This window comes from Phacochoerus africanus, chromosome 4, assembly GCF_016906955.1.
Source record: "Phacochoerus africanus isolate WHEZ1 chromosome 4, ROS_Pafr_v1, whole genome shotgun sequence".
Taxonomy (NCBI): Eukaryota; Metazoa; Chordata; class Mammalia; order Artiodactyla; family Suidae; genus Phacochoerus; species Phacochoerus africanus.
The window spans coordinates 103,892,663-103,916,449 of record NC_062547.1 but is presented as its reverse complement, the minus strand read 5'-3'; the positions used below and the strand labels follow the sequence as shown (position 1 = coordinate 103,916,449).

Genomic DNA, 23,787 nt, shown 5'->3' with positions numbered 1-23,787 from the left:
AATCGGAAGACTTAGTCCCATGACTAAACCACTTTACAAAAAAAATCCTCTAATTTTTTCCATACTACAAGCTTCATAAAGCCCAGAAGAATTCTATTGCTGCATGTCAGTGAGAATGGTACTTTTTAGTAACGAGGACCTGCTGCATAAGCGGCGCATGCGCGAGTCACCCGGCAGCTGTGTGGCGGCGGAGGAGCCTGAGTACCCGATTACCTTGCGTTCTCCGCTGGTTGTCCGCAGGCGTCTGGCCTGGGTTTGGGGCCGTTATGGGGAAGGTGAATGTGGCCAAGTTGCGTTACATGAGCCGGGATGACTTCAGGGTCCTGACCGCGGTAAGAAGTTCGCCGTTTTCCTGTCTCCAACGTCCTTTTCCACCGCGTGTGCTCTTCCTCTTCAAGTTTGCTGGGAGCTATGCGCGCTTTAGGCCCTGGAAGGCGACGGAGGTTGGGAATGGGGAAAAGAAAACCACCGAGACGGAATTTTCAAAAGCCTTCGCTCAGAGTCTTTTCTCTTCCCCCAAGTAGAGCAGGGGCCCCTTTTTAAATCATTTCTTTCCTTTCTGCCCCACTTTTCCAAAGCCACACTCGAATCTCCGTGGCCTGGGAAGCATCTCTGACCCAGGGCTTCTGACCAGCTGAGAAGAGTTTAAGGCGCTTGAAAAGAATTGACAGCACTGAGTTCTCTACTCACAGGCTCAGTCACATAGTGTTACCTCAGTTTCAATCAATTAACATACTCGTCGGGTTCTTAGTAATAGTTTTAGGGAATTCAACAAGGCAAGGGGAGCATATAATCAAGTAAACGAATAAACAGATAATATCAGATAACACGGGCTATAAGATGATAAAAAGGGTAAAGGAATAGAAACTCTGAGTGGTGAGGCCGGGGCCAATGAATATTGTATTTAAATTGCTTAGTCAGAGAAAACTGTCTGAGTTCAAGAATCTTATTTTTTGACTGTTGTATCCAAAGTTTTAAGACCTTTCTAAAAATTTCCCCGTTCTTGGTAGCTACAGAATAAATATTTGCTAAGTAAAGGAAAGGATGGGGGGTTAGGCCTGATAGCCGAATGAAAAGGAGGCAGCCCAGGGAAGTCCTTGGAAAGAATTGAAGGCAGAGGAAACTCTAGTGGCAAGTTCAAAGATCCTGAGGCAAGAATGGTTTTTGAGAACGGAAAGGCCATAGTGAACAAGAAGCAGAATAGGTGGAAGTTAACCCGAAAAGATGAGAACTAGATCATGTGCTATAGATATATACCCATGCAGGCCTGGTAAAGAATTTGGACCATAGTCTTAAATGTAAGGGAGCCACTTATGTGTTTTGTTTGTTTTTGTTTTTAATGGCCCCAGGCCTATGGAAGCTCCTGGGCCAGGGGATTGAATCCAGCCACAGCTACTGCTACCCCACGTCCTTTAATCTTTTGTGCCAGGCCAGGGAAAAAAACCCTCGGCTCCATAGCCACCCTAGCTGCTGCAGTCAGAATCTTAACCCACTGCGCCACCGAGGGAACTACAAGGGAATCACTGAAGTTTTAAGCAGGGAAGTAATACAAACTGACTTTATGGTCTTGGTCTTATAGCACAAAGATCAACACATAGATTAGGGATTTTCAGGATAAATCACATTTATGTAGGAACTATTAGCTTTTGCTTAAGTAGGCCATTTTTAAGGATTAAACTATAAGGTGTAAATTCAGTATAAATTTGGAAGGCACTTTTTTCCCCCTTCCCACAGATTTTGAGTTTTGTCTACCTAGTTTCACATCTGAAAGATATCTTCCTTCTCTGATTCCTCAACACATTCCCTCATTCCTTAATGACTCTGACAGAAAGTAGGGAAATTAAGAAACTCTTAGAGTCTGGAAGGGAACAGAGCATGGAAGAAGATTAAAGTGTGAAGTTTTAGTCGGAACATCAAAATGCTGCTACATTTATCTTCCAAAGCTTTATTTCTGCAATACTTAAGTTCTTCTGAAGCTCACTAAGGAATGACCGAACTCATCAAATATTTCAGTCTCTTAAGTCTCACTGGTCTTGGTGTCAGTGGCTACCTTTCCTTGACTCTCTACCCTTCTCTGGCATCTCCTATGTCAGTAATCATAATTGGACTGTCTGTCTTTACCTTTCAGGGTGAACTCGCTCCAGATTGTGTCCCTCATCTCTTTTTTTTCCTATTAGCTCTCACTTGATGATCATATCCACTTCATGGCTTTATGTCTTACGTCCATCAAAGAATTGACAGTTTTTCCCCCTGTTAAAGCTTCACTCCTGAGTGTAGATCAGCCTTTCCAAATTCCCTTAAATATCTTTATTTGAAGTGCCTTCCATAAAGGACTTTCCAGCACTTCAGAGTCAGTGTGCTCAGTTTTTCTACCCCCTCACTCCATTCCCAAGCTCCATTAAAGTAATAATTATTGTCTTAAAACCTGTTCTTTCTCTTCACTTCAACTTTGGTTCTTCATTCCATTTACCCTCCCACATCCAATACCAGTCCCTCCCATACTAACTTCTAGAGATCTTTAATTCTTTCCTTCAATTACCACTACCTCTTCCCTGCCCTGACTTCTGTTTCCGCTGGCCTTGACTGTTGTCATCCAATACACCACATTCAGTTTTTGCCTTCTCTAAACTACTTTCCATATTCCTGCTAGGTTAATGTCCTTAAAAGAACCCTGTTCTTTTCCCTTGCCTAAACATCTTCATGAATTTCCTTCTTTCTTCAGTATAAAATCTAAAACTGCTTGGTCTGCATTTCAGGTCCTTCCATATCTTCTCATTAAATTCCTTCTTAATAAATATCTAGACTATCTGGGAGATCCCTTCGTGGTGCAGTGGAAACAAATCCGACTAGGAACCATGAGGTTGTGGGTTTGATCCCTGACCTCGCTCAGTGGGTTAAGGATCCAGCGTTGGTGTGAGCTGTGGTGTAGGTTGCAGACTCGGCTCGGATCTCATATTGCTGTGGTGCAGGCCGCAGCTGTAGCTCAAATTGGACCCCTAGCCTGGGAACCTCCATATGCTGTGGGTATGGCCCTAAAAAGCAAAAAAAAAAAAGTAAAATAAATATCTGGAATATCTGTAGTTGCGAAGCACAAATGTTTGGATGTCAGTAAATATTGGCACCATATGTCAGTGATTACGTTAAGCACTCACAATTCATACTCTTGAAGTGCGTAATAGAATATCAGTGATTAAATATCAAATTGTGACATAAAAATGTGTCCAGAGAAGTTAATAATTATGTCTTGGAGTTGGTTTGCAAACTGCATGGTTAGAGAAGTTTGAAAGAGAAGTTTTTTATAAGGTTTTGGTAGACAACGGCTCTAGGTTTATTATGATTCATATTTATTTCTTCAATTTCAGGTTGAAATGGGCATGAAGAATCATGAAATTGTTCCCTGCAGTTTGGTTGCTTCTATAGCCAGCCTTAAACATGGTGGTTGTAATAAAGTTTTAAGAGAACTGGTAAAACATAAACTCATAGCTTGGGAGCGAACTAAAAGTAAGTATTTGAGGCACCATTTGTGATTTGTCCATGTAACTGGCTTTCCCTGAGAACAGGTATTCCAAAAGACAGTTGGAAGTTGCCAGACTAAAGAACCAGACCTGGGACTGACCAACCAATAGAACACTTCCACCATGTTCTATTGGTTAAAGCACTTATAGAGCACACCCAGATTAAAGAGGCTAGAGAAGTTGCCTCCACCTCCTGGTAGGGGATTAACAAGTTTGAATTACAGAAGAGACAATAGGATAGATGTATTGTTGCTGCCATCTTTGGAAAGTACATCTGCCAAAGGACTTGATAGTATCATCTCTCAGACCATTGTTGGAGAGGGATAACTTTCTCTTTTTCCACCTATCATGGATCCATACTTTATAAAATAATAATAAAAAGTAATTACTAGAAAAAAGAAACTGACAAAATACAGGCACAGATTCCTTATTAGAATTAAAGGCATAAAATAACTTAGTGAAGTTGATATAAAAATTTTTTAACTTAAACATTTAATTTCCGTCACGGACTAGTAACAAACATTTATAGGCTGGTGTCAGCCTGTACATTACACTTTGAGTAACACTGCTTTAGAAAAGAAATAAAAATTTTAGCAGGAAATGCCAAACTTAGAAGACTAGGTAGCCAAGTCTTTTGACTTAATGTCATGTAACTTGATGATACTGTGAAACTAAAATATGGTCTTTCTCATTTGATTTTATCTAGCTGTCCAAGGTTATCGGTTGACAAATGCAGGCTATGATTACCTTGCTTTGAAAACACTTTCTTCTAGACAGGTGGTTGAATCTGTTGGAAACCAAATGGGTGTTGGCAAAGAATCTGGTAAGTACTAATAGTACTATTGAATGCATTTTCCTTGCTTTAGTTTATATTTCCCCTTGAGAAAGGATACATCTTTTAATTTCCTGTTTTCAAAAGTATAAATTGAAAAGTTGGTTGGAAGCAACACAGATTTTGAAATTACCTATAATTAAGTAGATTATTGTTTTTGTGACTGAAAATTCAGTTATACCAAGAATTAGTTTTTCTTGGAGTTCTCTTGTGGCTCAGCAACTTAAGGATCCAGAGTTGTTAACTGCAGTGGTGTGGGCCACTGATGTTGGGCAGGTTTAATCCCTGCCCTGGGAACTTGCAATCGTATAATGTGGGTGTGGTGCAAAAAAAAAAAGAATTACTTGGAGTTCCCAATGTGGCTAAGTGAAAACAATCCAACTGGCAACCATGAGGTTGCGAGTTCAATCCCTGGCCTCGCTCAGTAGTTTAAGGATCCAGCACTGCTGTGAGCTGTGGTGTAAGTCACAGATGCAGCTCAGATTCAGCATTGTTGCGGCTGTGGCATAGGCCAGCAGCTACAGCTCCACTTGGACCCCTAGCCTGGGAACCTCCACATGCCATGAGTGTGGCCCTTAAAAAAGCAAAAAAAAAAAAATACCTTTTCTCTAATAACTGAAATTTTTGGCAAATATTGTGTGTGCCAAAGATTTAGTGCTCTTATTTTAATATCTGATAAATGATATATTAGATATCCGATTAAAGAAAGTAACAAAAGAAAATACTAAAAACCACATTTTTCTGTCATAGCAATATGATCAGCAAGGCAAAGTTAAATATGTGTGGAACATGGAAAAAAGATATCCTAAAATAGCATTAAACAAATACCTATGTATTGGTTTTCTATGTGTGGTAAAAATAAATAACAGGGAATGATTTTTCTTTATGCCGCATCCCCCCTTTTTTTTATCTTTTTTGGCTGACCCTGTGGCATGTAGAAATTCCCCAGCCAGGGATCAAGTCCAGGACAGAACTGCAACCTATACCACCACAGATGCAGCAACACTTATCTTTAACCTATTGCGCTGGACCAGGCATCCAACCCCTGCCTTCACAGAGACAAGCTGGATCATTATCCCACTGCACCACAGTGGGAACTTGGAACCTCTTACACACTTTTTTTTATTCTATATAGTTATTCTGTATAATTGTATAATTTAAACAGCAAAATTAAAGTTAGTAGTAAAAGAACCATTAGGAAATCTATTCCAAAGGAGGTTGTTTTGGTACTTCATATGGTATCCAGATTATGATATATATTTAATAAGTAATATTAAGAGTGTTAAATACAAAAATGTGTATGTAAAATGAGGTAATGAAACACCTCTTGAGATGTGCTTCCCTTTAGTTTTTTTTTAATGTTCAACTTTTTTTCAATTAAAAAATGGCTTTTAAAATTTCTACCAGCTTCATTACATGCAAAATGATAGAGTGGAAAAGAGAGTACAGTCAAAAGTGAATCTTAACTGCTAACCTAGGTCTCAGCCTCCTGTTACTACTTCCCAAAGTTGTCACTCTTTATTAATGTTACATATTCTAGAAATATGTAAATACAGGTGTGTAATATACTGAGGATGTGTGTGTGTGTGTGTATATATATATATATATGTATACACATTCACTGATCTTTTAAAGGTGAAAGCAAACAGGACTTAAAATTCTGCATCTTGATTTTTTTCCCACCGGTGCTTCGCTGACATCATTTCACATCAGCAGAGATGGGTTTCTCATAGTTTTCCGAGTATTACATTCTCAGAAATTAAATAGAGTTAAGGTTAAGTACGTTTAAAATTTTGATGTTACCAGATTTCCCTGCAAAAAATTTATACCAAAACCCCACCAATATGAGAGAGGCTGCTTTTCAATAGGAATATTATAATTAAAATTTCTCATGAGTAATTAGGACATGTTGTAGTCAATATTATAAGTAGCAACTTGTTTCATAATTAGAATATGTATGGGAAGCTCTCCATTCTGATTATCAGCATTATATTCTGACACTCAGTATTATTCATTGAAGCAATTTAAGAATTGAACTTCACATTGTTGAGAGAGAAGATATCAATCACTTGCACATGTAGGATACTAAGGAACATTTAGATGTTTTTCCTCTAAATTGAATTGAACATTAAAACCCTTCAGAAACAGGGGAGTTCCCGTCGTGGCGCAGTGGTTAACGAATCCGACTAGGAACCATGAGGTTGCGGGTTCGGTCCCTGCCCTTGCTCAGTGGGTTAACGATCCGGCATTGCCCTGAGCTGTGGTGTAGGTTGCAGACGCGGCTCGGATCCCGTGTTGCTGTGGCTCTGGCTTAGGCTGGTGGCTACAGCTCCGATTGGAACCCTAGCCTGGGAACCTCCATATGCCGCAGAAGCGGCCCAAGAAATGGCAAAAAGACAAAAAAAAAAAAAAACCTTCAGAAACAGTTACCTTTGACACGTTGCATCCCTGTTTTCTTTTGTAGTAGATCTTAATACATGTCATCATTTTGGATTATAATTTAAAGAATTTTGCTGAAAGTTAAGTATTTCTGGGTCTTAGGAAAGGTAAAGTTTGATACAAATAAAATCAGGCAAAGTTAGAAAATTAGAATTGTTTATATTTATTGGAATAAAAATAATGATTCTGGAGTTCCCGCTGTGGCATCTTGGGAGCAATGGGACACAGGTTCAATCCCCAGCCTGGCACAGTGGATAAAGGATCTGGTGATGCCACAGCTGTGGCTTAGGTCACATCTACGGCTCGTATCTGATCCCTGGCTCAGAAATCCCATGTGTCGCAAGGCAGCCAAAAATAACTAATAATAATAATAATTCTTTTAAAATTTTTCCTCTAGATATTTACATTGTTGCTAATGAAGAAGGGCAGCAGTTTGCATTAAAGCTTCACAGACTGGGAAGAACCTCCTTTCGAAATCTGAAAAATAAGCGTGATTACCACAAACATAGGCATAACATGTCTTGGCTTTATTTATCTCGTCTCTCTGCCATGAAAGAATTTGCTTATATGAAGGTATTTTTTTAATGACTTTACATTTTTTAACCAAATAATTTGTTCAGTTTAAAGACTATAGTGACATACATCAGTCTGTTGCTTCCCCAATCCTTATAGTCACATTTAACACTGTCGACTATTTTGTTATTTGTTTTTCTAGTGACTTCCTTTCACACAAAAGTATTTTTAACTATTCTAAATGCGTAGCGGCAACTTGTATTCTTTAATATTAATAAGATAGAGAAACCTTAAATAGTTAATGATGTAATTGCCTCAGAAATGTGTATGTGTGAATGTATATCTATTCAGTGTATGTATCTGTACATATGTCTGTCTTTAATTGAAAACGTCAAATAATTAGCTCTAAAAAAACCACAATGTCTCAGATATATTGATTAAAATTTTTTCCCCATATTGGAAGAAATGCCAGTATGAATTTGTATATGTATTAGAAATGGTAAAAATCTTAATCTTTTACCTTCCAAATTCATTATGGTTTTTCATTAAATATCTTTAAGGATAACGGAGTTAAATATCTTCCCTAATAATTTAAATTCAATAGAAAGTAACTGCATTTTTATTATGCTCTTCAGTATGATTTATTATAATTTATCTTTTTTAAATTTTGAATTATTGAGGAACTCCTTGGTATCTAGTGGTTAGGACTCAGTGCTTTCATCACAGCAGCCCAAGTTCAGTACCTTGGGATCCCACATTAAGCCTCTGCACATCTCAGCCAAAAATTTTTTTTTGAATTATTAAAAGTTGACATCAAGCTGGTGCACATCATAGCCAAAAAAAAATTTTTTTCAATTAAAAGTCCAACATGTGACCTGTTATTTCTTGGTAGTTTCTGTTTGAGGTCCTTCAGGTAGGTTATTTTAATTCATACACTTAAATTTTTAGTAATTATGAGGGAAGATTCCTCAAGGCAATAAAAATAACTCATGCTGATACCATACATGTTATATGCTTATTGTCTTATCCAGTGGTTTCTATCCTATGATAGTCAGACAGCAAGTAGGCTATTTTCATAAAGATTGTTAGACATTTTCCCCAATTATTAGGTATTTTCATGATGTGTTTATATGAAGGTACAGGAATAGAGGCTGGTTATGCATAAATATGATTCTCAAATTTATTCTCTCTTTCCCTAAGAAAAAATAAGATTGATCTGTAATTAAGAGCTTAGATATGGCACAAGGACTACTCTGACAGAAGTTAAGGTTGTTACATGCTGTTGAGCTGCCAAGACCTGTTCAGAACCATTAGGATTTAAAAATAAAAAATTATCAGGCAAGCAAACAATCTTGGGGAACAGGAAGTAATTCAGTTCCTGTCCAAGGAAGAAAGTAGACATCCTCTTAAGATTAACCCTGTTAATAAGCATATGTTGAATATCTGCTGTGTGCCTACTCTGTGTTAAGTACTTTGTGTAGGGTGGATTGAAGAATGGATACAAAAGGAATAATGAATGCAGTCTGTGTCTTAAAGTAGGAAAGATAAAATGAGCACACATAAAACAACATACTCAGACTACTACATTGTTTATATTTGTCACATAATAAATTTATATTGTATATAGTGGTCTAAAGAGAAAGGTCAGTGCTTTATAAATTAAAATGGCTAATATATTGGAATATTTCATTTACTCATATTCCAGACCACAGAATATTTCCTAAATCACAATTTATTTCCATTTGAATTTTTTAAGTACACTCCAGAAATGACAAAAACGTACAAAGTAGAAGAGGATATACGTATCCTAAGAGACTAAACTTCTTGAACACAGAGATAGTTTTACACTCATTTTTGTAACCCTAGTACTGGATATAATATTTAGTGAATGTTCCATAAATGAATGTCCAGTAAAAAAAAGAATTAAGTAAACTGGTTTACAATTGTGTTGTTTTTTTTGGGGGGGGGGTGTTTTTTGTCTTTTTGCCTTTTCTAAAGCTGTTTCCTCGGCATATGGAGGTTCCCAGGCTAGGGGTCAAATCAGAGCTGCAACTGCTGGCCTACGCCAGAGCCACAGCAACACAGGATCCAAACCGAGTCAGCGACCTACACCACAGTTCACGGCAATGCCATCCTTAACCCACTATGCCACAACGGGAACTCCTACAATTGTGTTTTTATATGCAGGTCATTTGATGCTGTGAATAAGCTTTACATAAATAATCATGTGTTAACTGTAATTTTGTAAAGGCTTATATGTTTTTCCTCTGGTTGTAGACAGGCATATTTAGTTTTATTGTTCCCTAAAAATTAATGACCTCTTCATTAGTTTTTACCTGTTATGCTTTAGGCATTGTATGAAAGGAAATTTCCAGTTCCAAAGCCAATTGATTATAATCGCCATGCAGTGGTCATGGAACTCATAAATGGCTATCCTCTGTAAGTATTTTTTATTCTTGAAACCTTGAGTCCTAATAAATAATTATGTTTCAGTTTTTTAAAATAATTTTTTTTTGTTAAATGAAATATTGCTTTTAGGAAGTTAGAAATTAACATAAAACAGACTTAAAGACAAATTGTAAATTCACTTTCATTCTGACTATGGATTTTATAGTCTTTGACTATGAATTAATTGGAGGGATAAAGTTGCCATTTACAGAAATGGGAGAAACTGCAGGGACAGTGTGGAATTAGAGGGTGGGGCAAAATCAGAGGTTTACTTTGGGGCATGCTAAGTTAGAGAGGCCTTCAAGTTCAGAGATGCTTAGAAGTCTGTGTATGAGCCTGGATTAGATCACCAAGAATGGGTAAGAGTATATTTTAGGGTTAACCTTTAAGGAGCTCCAAGATTTATAGATCAGGGTAAAGCTGAAGAACTAGCCAAAAAGACTAAGAAGGAATGATCAGTACAGAAAAAGGATAGCCTGATGAGTCAGTACCAAGAGTCAAGTGAAGGAACTGTCTCAGGGATGGGGAGGAGGTTAACTGACTGATGAAGATCAAGAATTGACCAGTGGATTTAGCAACATGGAAGTCATTGATGGTCCTGACAAGAACTCTTTCACTGGAACAAGGTGAATGAAAGCCTGTTTGATATGGGTTCATTAGAGTGGGAAGAAAAAAAATGGAGAGGAGTTTGGCTATAAAGAAGATAAAAGAGGGAGTTCCTGTTGTATCTTAGTTAAACGCAACTAGTATCCATGAGGATGCAGGTTTGACACCTGGCCTTGCTCAGTGGGTTAAGGATCTGGCATTGACGTGAGCTGTGGTGTAGGTCGCAGACGTGGCTCAGATCCTGCATTGCTGTGGCTGTGGGAAAAAAAAAGATAAAAGAATGTGGTAGTGGAAAGAAGATACAGAATCAAGTGGGTTGTGGTACCTTTTTTTTTCCTTTTTTAAAAGCTGTTATATCATGTCTGTATGCTGATAGGAATGAAGAGAAAACTGCTATGGAGACATGTAATGGAAATAACATTTATATGTAAATACTTTCATTACAACCAGAAAGGACTACAAATAACTTATTTTCATACTTAAAACACTTTCAGATGTCAGATACACCATGTTGAAGATCCCTCATCAGTATATGATGAAGCTATGGAACTAATTGTTAAACTTGCAAATCATGGATTAATTCATGGAGATTTCAATGAATTCAATCTCATTTTGGATAAAGATGACCACATCACCATGATAGATTTTCCACAAATGGTTTCAACATCTCATCCCAATGCTGAATGGTATGTTCTGGATGTGGGTGTGTTTATGTATGATGCAGTCATTTTATTTATGCATAATTTTTTTTCAGCTTTGTAATACTGTCTTTTGGGTCAATAACTGGTTTGAAGGGGCTGATGTTAATAGTCTAAAATTTCGGGGTTTTAATCAAAGGATATCAAACTACTAGGATTTCATCCTAGGTATTTTTCTTATTCCTCAGTATTTTTAAGGGAAAAAAAAATGCACTTTGATCCAGCTCTTAAAATCTATTCATTAAAATTATTCTGTACATTAGAAATCTGAAGAAACTGCCTGCTTTTATAAATCATTAAAAGAATTTGAATTACTGTTGTAATCTGACAGACTTCCAAAAGTCACACTTTCTTAGCCATGGAACTCTTTATTCAAACAAACTTTGAAATGGAAGCCCAATTTTTAAAACAAATAAAAGCCTACTCAGAAGAAGTAGAAACATGGAGGGGAAAACCCCAGAATCCCATACTCTATGCCTTTCCCCTTTTCCCTCTGCTCTATGATTGCCTCCAAGAAGGCTTCACCGGGCATAATTTAGTAATTTCTTATGGCCTTAATGGAAGTTACGGTTTTGTACTGGACTCAGTTGCCAGACTGATAATATCTCTTATGTAGTTTTTAGCTTTTATTTAAGAGAAAGGGATTCACATATAACCTCATCCCTGACACAGGGAAGAATCACTTTATATACTGTGATAATCTTAATTTCTCACATAATTTAACCATTTAAACCAGCCAGATTGTGAAATATGGCAGAATACTTTCGTTTATGTGTTTGTATTTCATGACCCAGTTGAGCATAATCGGGTTGAGTATTTTTTTTCTCCTATTCCAAGTTAAAATATGAGAAACATCTTTTCCCTAAGAACAACTGCTATTACTTATATAATGGATATTCATTTGTGCAGAGTTTGAGCTCTTCTTCTTCTCATTTTCATTAGAAAACATCTATACTTATCTAGAGAAGTGTCATTTAAAAACAAATTGAATAATCCCAACAAAGCAATACTAATAGATTAATGCCTGACACTTGGGTTGTTAATATATCTTTGGATGATCACCATGTTTTATTTCTATGGAGTAACATAGTCATATAATAAAGGAACATCTAGGAAGCACCAGAATTAGAGAAGGAAAATGATGGTAGATTATGACATTATAGGTTTAAGCTGCAGTATTTTATAGGGAGATGTGATTTACCTTGAAATTTTATGGGGAGGTACTTGGGTGAAGGAGTTGTACTAAGCACTGGAGATTAAGATATATAAAATCTATCTTTGTTTTGAAAAAGTTATAACCTAGTAGGTGAGACATAAACATCTATAAAAAGATAATTTTAAAATAATTCATTGAGGAGTTCCTGTTGTGGCTGAGCAGGTTAAGAACCCAACTAGTATCCATGAGGATGTGGGTTCGATTCCTGGTCTTGTTCAGTGGGTTAAGGATCCCACATTGCCACAAGTTGCAGCATAGGTTATAGATGTGGCTCGGATCTGGTGTTGCTGTGGTATAGGCCTCAACTGCCACTTCGAGTTGACCTGTAGCCTGGGAACTTCCATATGCTGCAGATATGGCCCTGAAAAGAAATGAAATAGTTTATTGAGGTTTTTCCCAGGCTGCCCTAAGAGGAGTGAAAATGTCTTCCTATTTCTAAACTTCATCTTTGTCAGAATAATAATTTAGTTAAAATTCAAGGAAAAGTCAGTTCCATGTCATCTTGTCTCTTCTTTGTTCTACTCTAGAAACATCAAAGATTCAGTCTGTTTTTGCAGCTTTATGGTGGCCTAAAAAGCAACCTGATTTTTAGAGGTCCTTCCACTCTTGGCTTCCAGATTAACGTGTCTTCAGATGACTAAAGCCACAGCATTATTTATCCCTTTTAAATATTTATCACTTATCAGTTAATAGGTAATACAGATACATAAACTTAACATTCGTTAATCCCCAAAGTTTTTCTTATGAGTCACTGTTTTTATCTTCAGTCTTGACTAGAGGCTCTATTGGACATAACTAATGGAACTCTAACCAGACAGACTGGAAACCAAAGAGGGAAACCAAACCTGCAAGGCCCTTACCTTTTTTCTGGGATTTCTTTTTTTTTTTTTTTAATTTATTTATTTTTGTTGTTGTTGTTGTTGTTGCCATCTCTTGGGCCGCTCCCGCGGCACATGGAGGTTCCCAGGCTAGGGGTCGAATCGGAGCTGTAGCCACCGGCCTGCGCCAGAGCCACAGCAACGCGGATCCGAGCCACGTCTGCAACCTACACCACAGCTCACGGCAACGCCGGATCGCTAACCTACTGAGCAAGGGCAGGGACTGAACCCGCAACCTCATGGTTCCTAGTCGGATTCGCCAACCACTGCGCCACGACGGGAACTCCCCTTTTCTGGGATTTCTACTCTTCTCTTAGTATGTCTCACAGTATGGGAAAACCTTGAGCTTTCAGACCGTGAGAACTATATGCCTTTGACAGCTAATATTCCTTGTTAGTTCCTCTGCTTTTAGTTACTGATTTGTTTCTTTTTTCTTTTGAGTAACATCCTTCTCTCTTTTAAGGCATAGGAGTGTCATAACAATAAGGATGTTGTCATTTGCTAATAAGGTAAAAAGATAAATAATAAAGGCTATATAAAAAATGATCCTTGCTTTTTCAGGTACTTTGACAGAGATGTTAAATGTATTAGAGATTTCTTCATGAAACGTTTCAGCTATGAAAGTGAACTTTTTCCAACCTTCAGTGATATAAGGTTTGTGCCCTGTATTGCATAAAATGATAGAATTCTGTAATTCTGTTTAAGTACCAGATTTATTTATTCAGCTATGTGAGTAAGCCATTTTTAAAAGCGTTTATCAGAATTTGTTTTTCCTTCATTCACTGCAGGAGCCATCTTTAATTGATTCATGGAACATAATTACACATTGTCAAAACTATACTTCCTCATTTTATATACTTAAGATAGTTTTCTGGGATTTCCCACTATAGCGCAGTGGGTTAAGAATCGATTGCAGTGGCTCAAGTGCTGCTGAGGTGTGGGTTCCTTCCCCAGCTGGCACAGTGGGTTAAAGGATCCAATATTGCCACAGCTGTGGTGTAGGTCAAGCTTTGGGTCAGATTCAGTACCTGGCCCTGGAACTTCCCTATGCCATGGGAGCAGCTATTAAAATATATATAGTTTTCTGATTTGAGGTGATTGACAAAACTTAAAAAAATCTTTAGTCTTCTCTGAAAGTTAATATCTGTTGCTTTTCAGTCATTTTATTCTTTTTTTTTTTTTTTTTCACTTTTTAAGGCCCAATCCATGGCATATGGAGGTTCCCAGGCCAGGGGTCTAATCTAATGTATGCCACAGCCATAGCAATGCGAGATCCGAGCTGTGTCTGCAACCTACACCACAGTTCACAGCAACATGGCATCTTTAACCCACTTAGCAAGGCCAGGGATTAAACCCGCAACCCCATGCTTCCTAGTCAGATTTGTTTCCACTGCACCACGACGGGAACTCCAGTCATTTTATTCTTAAATAACAGTCAGCATATGTCTTCTACATTTGTATATTTAAGTGCTTTAATATTACATTTTAGGCTGAGAAAAACCTTTAAAATATATAAACTTTTAAACTCATTTCAAAATTATATTTTACCAGAATAATAAATATTCACACCAGATGGATTTTTTTTCTGTCTGAATGCTTGACATTCTTCTTTTCCTAGGAGGGAGGACTCTCTTGATGTAGAGGTTTCTGCCAGTGGCTACACAAAGGAAATGCAGGTACATGATGAACTACTTCATCCAGTAGGTCCAGATGATGAAAATACTGAAACAGTGGAGGAATTTGAATTCTCATTTTCTGATGAAGAAGTTTCAGAAAAAGCAAAGGATTGTAGATCAGAAAATGAAGGTGGACAAAACTTTAAAAATGAATTACTTGACTGCTGTGGCAGAGCACCTGAAGACCTTGAACAAATAAAGACAGACAGTTTGTCAGAGGCGAGTGCTGATCCACATGGTTTGGAAATGACTGAGTTCAACCAACCTTTAGAAGAAATAAAAGGGCAGCTTGTTGAAAACAATCCTGTAACTGAGTTTTCTGGGGAGAATAACAGAACTGAAAATGACACCAGGCAAGGTTGTAAGGAGGATCAAGAAGGAATCCTCAAGGGCTCTGAGGAGTATGAAGATGAGTGCCCTAATCTAATTGCCTTGTCGTCGTTGAACAGAGAATTCAGGCCTTTCAGGTATAGATTTCTGTTGATTGGTTTTGTTTATTTGTTTTGTCTTTTTAGGACCACACCTACAGCACATGGAGGTTCCCAGGTTAGGGGTGAGTCAGAGCTGTAGCTGCTGGCCTACACCACAGCCACAGCAACGGCAGGATCCGAGACAAATCTGCAACCTACACCACAGCTTATGGCAATGCCGGATCGTTAACCCATTGAGCAAGGCCAGGGATTGAACATGCATCTTCATGGATACTAGTCAGATTCATTTCCGCTGAGCCATGACAGGAGCTCCTGTTGGTTTTTTACTTTAATTTGGAGACCTATACTTCTGTTTGATTCTGGTAAATGAGTGTTTTTTCAAAATGTCCTGGAGGCTTTATTCTGTACCATTATGTGCAAAATGAAAGCAAATAGTTATTTTATTGTTAAAATTCCAAGTATTCTCTACAGTTGACCAGATCCTTGACAGCCTATTGATTCAGTTTTAAGCAGTTATGCTTTAAAGTACAAACTTTCAAATAATTAATACAGATCCCTTGATAAGTTGATGAGGTTTTAGATGGAAGAATTGTTTTTATATTTTTATAATTATTCATCTAATGTATGTTTGATTAATATGAAGTTCAGTAAATATGTAGTAAATGTGCTCTCTTAAAATACCTACTTAAAGTAAATTTTCTCTCATCCTTTAACTTACCTATTCATATTATGTTAAAATTAATGTGTTATTTTTCCCTTAAGATTTTTTTTTTTTTTTTGGTAAATATTAATGAATCAGCCCCATCTTAGATTAGCAAAAGATCTAAAATTTAATTTTTAGATTGGGGTAACTTATCCAGAATCAAACAACTATAGCTTAATGAAATACAGTTTTATTTATTTCAAAAGTGTAATATGACAAAATTAAATCAACAATACATTTGTTAGACTTTTATCAGCACATATTTTTACACTCTAAGACTGCCTTTACCTTTTTAGCTTTATTGTAAAGTAAAACATGAGACTACTGTTCATCAACACATATTTTTACATTTTAAGGCTGCCTTTACCTTTTTAGCTTTGTTGTAAAGTAAAACATGAGACTGCTGTTTTCCTTGTGTTTTGAGATACATGTGTCAGTGGCTTGTGATTTTGAGTAAGTAATACAAGAAAATGTACATAGGTTAAATAGTCTTCTAAGTACTGAAAATTGGTTCTCAGTCTCTAAAACGTGGGCAAAATGCTTATATTCAAAGTAGAAACAACAGATACTGCTGAAAAATATTGACAGGAGTTACTGTTGGCAGAGTTTCTTTGACATTAAAACTGAGCATTGTGTAAAACAAGTTAGTTTCCATCATTGCAGTTTTTTCTGCCTCTAGAGTACTATCTGTATTCCCATTACATCTACTGTTGGGGAAGCTGGGATTTAGATTGTGAGAGGTAGATTTGTTTATAGTTTAGTGAAAGAAGAGAAGAAGATTAGTGGAAAAGATAAATGAATTGTGAGGAAGTGGTAACACATTCTGATGACTGAAGTATTCAGCCATTTTGAAATTTTGATAGTGACTATCAGAATGCTAAAAAGGAAAATCGTTAATGTATTGGGCTGAATTGTGGGTAACTTTACTTTTACCCTTACAGAAATTTTAAACATATTGTCTTTCTGATGTATTTTATGTCTTTAAATTTTACTATCATGTAAAGAATGATGTAAGTTAAGCATAATTATTAAAAATTATTTAAATTAACTTTGATTTTTTTTAATTTTAGAGATCAAAATATGGAAGATATTAATCAACATAGAATAAGAACTCTGAGTGTTACTTCTATGAGCAGTGTTTTGAGCTGTTCAACAATTCCTCCGGTAATTATTTACTGAACATTTTCCAAATGTTTGCTAGGTCACTACTGTGAACAGATTACTGAGCTCAAGCACCATGAGGATTACATGGTGTACAAGACCACGTTGGCCATTTGGATTCACACGTGAAAAGTATAAAATTATAATAAGTACAAGTTGAAAAATAGGAAAGGGTTTGCTTTTAGCTAGAATGATCAGAGCTTTCAGGGAAAAGGTAGCATGGAAGTTGTCTTGAACTCGAAGGATAAAAATCATAGAAATTTAGATCCAAAGGGGACTTTGTGGATTATCACTTGGTCTTATCTCTGCATTTGAACAATTAGGAAATTGAGATCCAAACAAGTTACATAACTTTGCTTAGGATTACTCAGTGACAGCACTGCAACTGAAATGTGAAAACACACAGGCTCACTAATTAGCTTGTTCTTAAATTTTTAAAGATAAAAATGGGTAATTTTAAGACTTTTATTGACATCTAAAGCTTTGTTGGATATTTAGCAGCTACGTCCAAGAGAATTTCATAAGGGACTTTTTCTGAACAGGATAATGAACACATAGGCAGTTCCTGCTGAGGAGCTTTTCTGCCTGTCAGCCTTCTCTCCAGGCTATCCTGGAGGAAGAATCATTTTGTTTCCTTGATAGGTTTTAAGTATAGAGATAATTGGTTTGGATTTTTTTCTTTCTGGCTAAAGATACTATGTACCTTTGAGACTAGTTTTTACTGATAACTACTTAAAATGAGCAAAAAAAGAAAATCAGTTTAGAAGGTAGAAAGGAGGAAATAAAATTATTATGTGGAAAGTTAACTGAAAAGAAAAGAACCTTACTTTTTCCTGAACTTCTCATTTTTTAAATTCAGATATAGTGTTCATAAGTTAAAATATACGCCATGTGGTGGGTAATGTAGGACATTTACAAAATTAAATCAGAATTATTAAAAAAAAAAGCTGAAAATTATATTACTGTTTTATACTACAGTGTACTGTTTTTTGGGGGTTTTTTTTTGTCTTTTTAAGGCCACACCAGCAGCATATGGAGGTTCCCAGGCTAGGAATCCAGTTGGAGCTATAGCTGCCGGCCTACACCAGAGCCACGGCAACTCAGAATTCTACATGTCAGTGAGAGCATTTGATGTTGGTGTCTCATTGTCTGACTGACTTCACTTAGCATGATAATTTCTAGGTCCATCCATGTTGCTAAAAATGCCGTTATTTCATTCCTTTTAATGGCTGAGTAATATTGCAGTGTGAATATGTACCACATCTTCTTTATCCACTCCTCTATTGATGGATATTTAGGTTGTTTCCATGTCTCAGCTATTGAAAATAGTGCTGCAGTGAACATCGGAGTACATGTGTCTTCTCGAGTCATGGTTTTCTCTGTATACATGTCCAGGAGTGGGATTGCTGGATCAAATGGTAGTTCTATTTTTAGTTTTCTGAAGAATCTCCATAGAAAAGAAATAATTTTTAAGTCAATGAAATTTTTGAAACATCTGTTAATTCTGCGCTTGTGGCATATGGACATTCCCAGGCCAGGGATCTAATCTGAGCCACAGCCGTGACCTACATCACAGCTGTAGCAATGCCCACTCTTAACCCACTGCACCTGACTGAGGTCAAACTGGCACCACCACAGAGATAATGCCAGATCCTTAATCTTCTATGCCACAGCTGGAAACGCCTATTTAAGTATTATCACCTGTCTCTATTAAGAATTTCTGGGAGTTCCTATTGTAGCTCAGCAGCTTCAGGACTTGATGTAGTCTCCATAAGGATGGTGGTTCAATTCTTGGCCTTGCTCAGTGGATTAAGGATTCTGCATTGCTGCAGGCTATAGCATAGGCCTCATCTATGGCTCCAGTGTTGTTCATGGCTGTGGTGTAGGCCTCAGCTGCAGCTCCGATTTGACCTCTGGCCTGGGAACTTCTATATGCCACAGGTACTGCTGTAAAAAGAAAAAAAAAGAATTTCTCATACTTTGTCATTGCCTGTCCACCTGTGGCTTTGATATTAAACTTGCTGAGATTTATTTACCCTCATTTCTTTGGTGTCTTAGAGTCAAAATGTAAGTGCCTTTATATCTAATTATAGTGTTGTGAAATTGACAATTCTATTACATATAAAGAAAAATTACTGATTCCTGCTCCTTGCTTAAATTTTAGGTTATGCCCTCTTCTGAATGTAAAGATGGTGACCCTAACATTGTCTTTAGGTTTTGACTTTATCCCTTTTTAATTTAACAGCGAACAGCAGGAACTTATGTTTTAAATGTGATCAAGCCTATAGATGCATTGCATTATAAAACACAAATTTGCCATTAGTATAAGAGGAAAGAAGATCTCTTTAACCTAACTTGATCAAAAAGATTTCCCTCTAATCACTGGAAACAAAGTGATCATTTTAACTTGGCATTCTTTTGGAAATTTGGTCTTACTATTTTCCTTGAGGTCATACTCCATTTTTGTAGAAGGTTAGGAGAAAATATAGTTTATTTTTATTACCTTTGCTAATTTGATAATTGTTTTTATGTCTGCACAGGTAAAAGATTTTCTCTGTGTTCTTTAAAATCAGAATTGTAAAATCCATTTTCCCCTGTAAAATAATCTTATAGTTCCCTGTTTATTGGCAAAGTTGCCATTATGAATCCTATTCTTTCTAATTTGTAACATAATTAAATTATAATTAAACAGTAGAGTATATTGGCTTTTTTTTAATGGTATATGAAAGTTTCCAGGCCAGGGATTAAATCCAAGCCAGAACTGCCACCTACACTGCAGTTGCAGCACCACCAGATTCTTTAACCCACTATGCTAGGCTGGGAATTAAACCTGTATCTCTGCATCGACCCAGGCCACTGCAGTCAGATTCTTAACCTACTATACCACAGTGGGAACTCCTAACATAAATTAATTTTAAATAGAAATGCATATGACCAGGAGTTCCCATTGTTGCTCAGTGGGTTATGAATCCAACTAGTATCCACGAGGATGCAGGTTCCATCCCTGGTCTCACTGAGTGGGTTAAGGATCCATTGTTTCTGTAAACTGTGGTATCAGCCAGCAACTGCAGCTCTGATTCAATCCCTAAGCTGGGAACTCCCATATGCCACAGGTGTGGCCATTGGAGGAAAAAAAAACCCAATGCACATGGCCACCAACTACAAACAACAAAACAATGAAGTACATGATTTTCATTCATTTTTTAAATGTACTCCCTGAAATGATACACATGTACAGTTGACCCTTGATCAACACTTATTTGAATACCCATTCCGCTTATATGCAGAACTTTTCAGTGGTAAAGAAATTCAGTTGGTTGAATCCACAAATGCAGAGGAGCTTCTGGTGTGGGTGGATTTTTGACTGTGCAGCAGGTCACTGCTCATACCCTCATTGTTCCAGGGTCAACTGTATTTTATTTATATATGTTTATATATGTGTGTGTGTGAGTTCTCTCACTTTTTCTAACATGAAAGTTAACCTTGTAGGATTTGTAAAAATTGTTTCAGATTAGGAGGAATACATGCATAATAATACATTATTTCCTTATTTTCTTTAGCTGCTCAATATGATTGTCTTTTGGCCTCACTGAAGTAAAGAACCAAGGGAAAATTTAAGTAGAATATTTAGAAAAGAAATTTTTTTTTTCTTGGAACTGTCATGGAGGCCTCTGTCTGAATCCACTCCTTGCACACACTCTACTATTGTCTCAGTTTCCTATCTGTTGGGTGCCATCTTTCCTAGTTTCATCTCTTTTTCTTAACTATTTTACTGCTTTGGCTGTATGGAGTTTAGTAGTCATTTGAATGAATTTTGAGGGGAATTTTTATTACTAAAATGTCTTTTTATTCTGTCTTCACACTTGATTGAGAATTTAAGTGTTAGAGTTGTGGTTTGGAGATAATTTTCCTTCAGACTTCTGAAGTTATTTCTCCATAGTCTTGCTGTAATTGAGAAGACGCTGATCTGATTTAGGTTTATGGTTTCCTGCTAAGGTAGAAAGGCTGTGATAGTTTGTAGGCCAGTCACTCCTATGTTAAACTTTGAGCTAATCCTAATGCTTTCAGTACTGAAACTTCTGGGATACCAGCCAGGTCCTCATAAGATTCTGGCCTCTTGGACGATCAGCCTCTGCGGGAACTTGAATTCTGATTCTTCTGTTCCCTTTCTCTTCTCCTACCTTTCCTCCCATTGAGAATCATTAGACTGAAAAAAGAGGGATCAGTTATTAAAGCCCATTTGCCTAAATGCTAGGTAAAATAATCCAAAGTTTACATTTAACTTACATAACCCAGAGTTTATAGTCCAGGAAATACATTAGATAGACTAGTTTTTCTATCCCCCTTTTAATCTCTCAAATCCATTACTCTTTAATTTTTACCTTGACAAAATTTTAATAAATGATTCTTTGTGCCTAGCATAGGATAGGGCCTGTTAAGAAGAGACCCTTGCTTCAACAGTTTCAGCACTTCTTTCTTTAGGAGACTAGTTGGATGATGGCAAGGTTATATTACAATTAAATAACAAACTGTAGTGATTCACAGGAAAGGAAAAAGTTATTGTGAATGGACTGTTCAGATTTTTTCTTCATCTTGTAAATCATGTGAGATTAGCAGCCTATGTCTTGAGTGATAAGAGAGAATTTGAATTTATGGTTATTCACCATGTGAAAACATACTGTTTCTTCCAGAAACTGTATGAGGACTTTTCTATGGGTAACTGCTACCATCAGGTCATTTCTACACAAGTTATGAAGGAACTCCTGCATATGTTTTGACCAGTCGTAAATGCTTTCAAACATAATTTTCCACTACAAAGTTTGGGGTTTTAGTTGGTGGGTTGGTTGGTTTTTCCTAGTTTTACCGATAGACACTAGGTGGCACTATGATGATTTGTTATTCAAAGAATTATCAACTACATACTATATTTTGCTAAAATCTATTTGTTAGGAATTTAATTCCTCCTGTTTTGTAACAGTTGGTGTTTTATTTTATTGATGGTTCACATAGTAATGTCAATTTTTGGAATTTTTAAAATATGCTTTTAACAGAAATTTGAAAAATATTAGCAATATAAATGTTTTATTGAATGTTTATACCTTGTCAAAATGTCAATAATTAGTAATACTAATTCATGAAATATTTCTAGGAATTGGTGAAACAGAAGGTGAGACGTCAATTGACAAAACAGCAAAAATCAGCCGTCAGACGTCGATTGCAGAAAGGAGAAGCAAATATATTTACCAAGCAACGGAGAGAAAACATGCAGAATATTAAATCAAGCTTGGAAGCAGCTACCTTTTGGGGAGAGTAATATTATTCAAGATCTTGACTATTTTTCATTCAGCTACTCTGATCCCTTCTTAAGCCACCTTCAGTATTTTTTGGACCAAGACAGATACATATAAATAGATAAAGAAACCCTCTTTCTTGATAAATTTGACTCATTCAATATATGTCTTCTAAAGAGTAACTAGAAATTCTGCTAAAGCAATCCAACTTTCCAAGTAATTTTTATTAGGAATATTTACATATTTAAAAGAATCTTAATATCACTGTTTTTGTTTTTTGTTCTCAAACAGGTATATTGCTTTGTTTCATATACCAGCTTTTCTTCTTAGAAACAACCTTAGCCAAGTCTTAATTCTTTCTCCCTCTCTCTTCCTTCTGGCTCATCAGCTTTCTCACTGTTAACATTGGATTTATAACCACTTTGTATCACTGTTTTGTTTGTTTATTTGGCCATACCCACAGGGTGTGGCAATTCCTGGACCAGAAATCAAACCTGCACCATACCAGTGACCTGAGCCACAGTGGTGACAGTGCTGGATCCTTAACTTGCTGCACCACCAGAAAATTCCTATAACGCTGTTTTGAGGATTGCGTGAGACAATGTGCAGAAAGCACTTTATAACAATGCCTGGCACTTTAAAGTGTACCTGTTGGAATGATAATTATAATGATGTTTATCTTTCTGAAAATCTCTAAACAACTTGGTTGCAGTTTATTTAGCCACTGGAAGAATTCACTGTCATCTGTTTTATTTAGTCTCTAGTATTAAGGATAAGCCAGTCATGCCTAATTTTATTTTCTGTTATTTAAATTGATAATGTTCATGGGAATAGAAACTTTAAATAGTCCCACCATGATTTCTACAGTTGCTGTTTTTACAGTTCGGTAGCCTGACAGAAGTAGAAAAGTTAGAGGTGAGGAAAGGTAAAAGAGATAAGAAGTGAGGAGTTCCTGTCGTGGCGCAGTGGTTAACGAATCCGACTAGGGACCATGAGGTTGTGGGTTCGGTCCCTGCCCTTGCTCAGTGGGTTAACGATCCCTCGTTGCCGTGAGCTGTGGTGTAGGTTGCAGACGAGGCTCGGATCCCGCGTTGCTGTGGCTCTGGCGTAGGCCGGTGGCTACAGCTCCGATTCAACCCCTAGCCTGGGAACCTCCATATGCCGCGGGAGCGACCCAAGAAATAGCAACAACAACAACAACAAAAGACAAAAAAAAAAAAAAGATAAGAAGTGAAAAGTTCTTTCTGGTATTTTTAGTTGAGTAGGTCTTAAATATATCTCACGTCGAAATTAGTAAATATGAGTTTGAACTGCGAGAGTCTAGTTATATATGGATGTTTTTCAGTAAATACATTCTATAGTAAGTTTTGTGTGATCTCA

The 23,787-nt window shown here is 36.8% G+C and overlaps 1 protein-coding gene across 1 annotated transcript; it reads left to right on the top strand.

The window, feature by feature from the left end:
- The first annotated feature begins 165 nt into the window (after positions 1–165).
- Positions 166–23,108, top strand: RIOK2 (RIO kinase 2). The gene is made up of 10 exons (XM_047778355.1): positions 166–332; positions 3,363–3,501; positions 4,222–4,338; positions 7,184–7,359; positions 9,650–9,738; positions 10,848–11,039; positions 13,707–13,799; positions 14,764–15,288; positions 17,026–17,119; positions 22,266–23,108. Exons 1-10 carry the CDS (start codon positions 267–269, stop codon positions 22,428–22,430), a joined length of 1,656 nt encoding a protein of 551 aa, XP_047634311.1. The 5' UTR covers positions 166–266; the 3' UTR covers positions 22,431–23,108.
- The last annotated feature ends 679 nt before the right edge of the window (positions 23,109–23,787 follow it).

Coding starts and splice junctions, on each gene's coding strand:
- RIOK2 (XM_047778355.1), top strand. CDS start 267: ATGGGGAAGGTGAATGTGGCCAAGTTGCGTTACATGAGCCGGGATGAC. Junction 4,339..7,183: donor GGGTGTTGGCAAAGAATCTG/GTAAGTACTAAT, acceptor TTTTTCCTCTAG/ATATTTACATTGTTGCTAAT. Junction 7,360..9,649: donor AAGAATTTGCTTATATGAAG/GTATTTTTTTAA, acceptor GTTATGCTTTAG/GCATTGTATGAAAGGAAATT.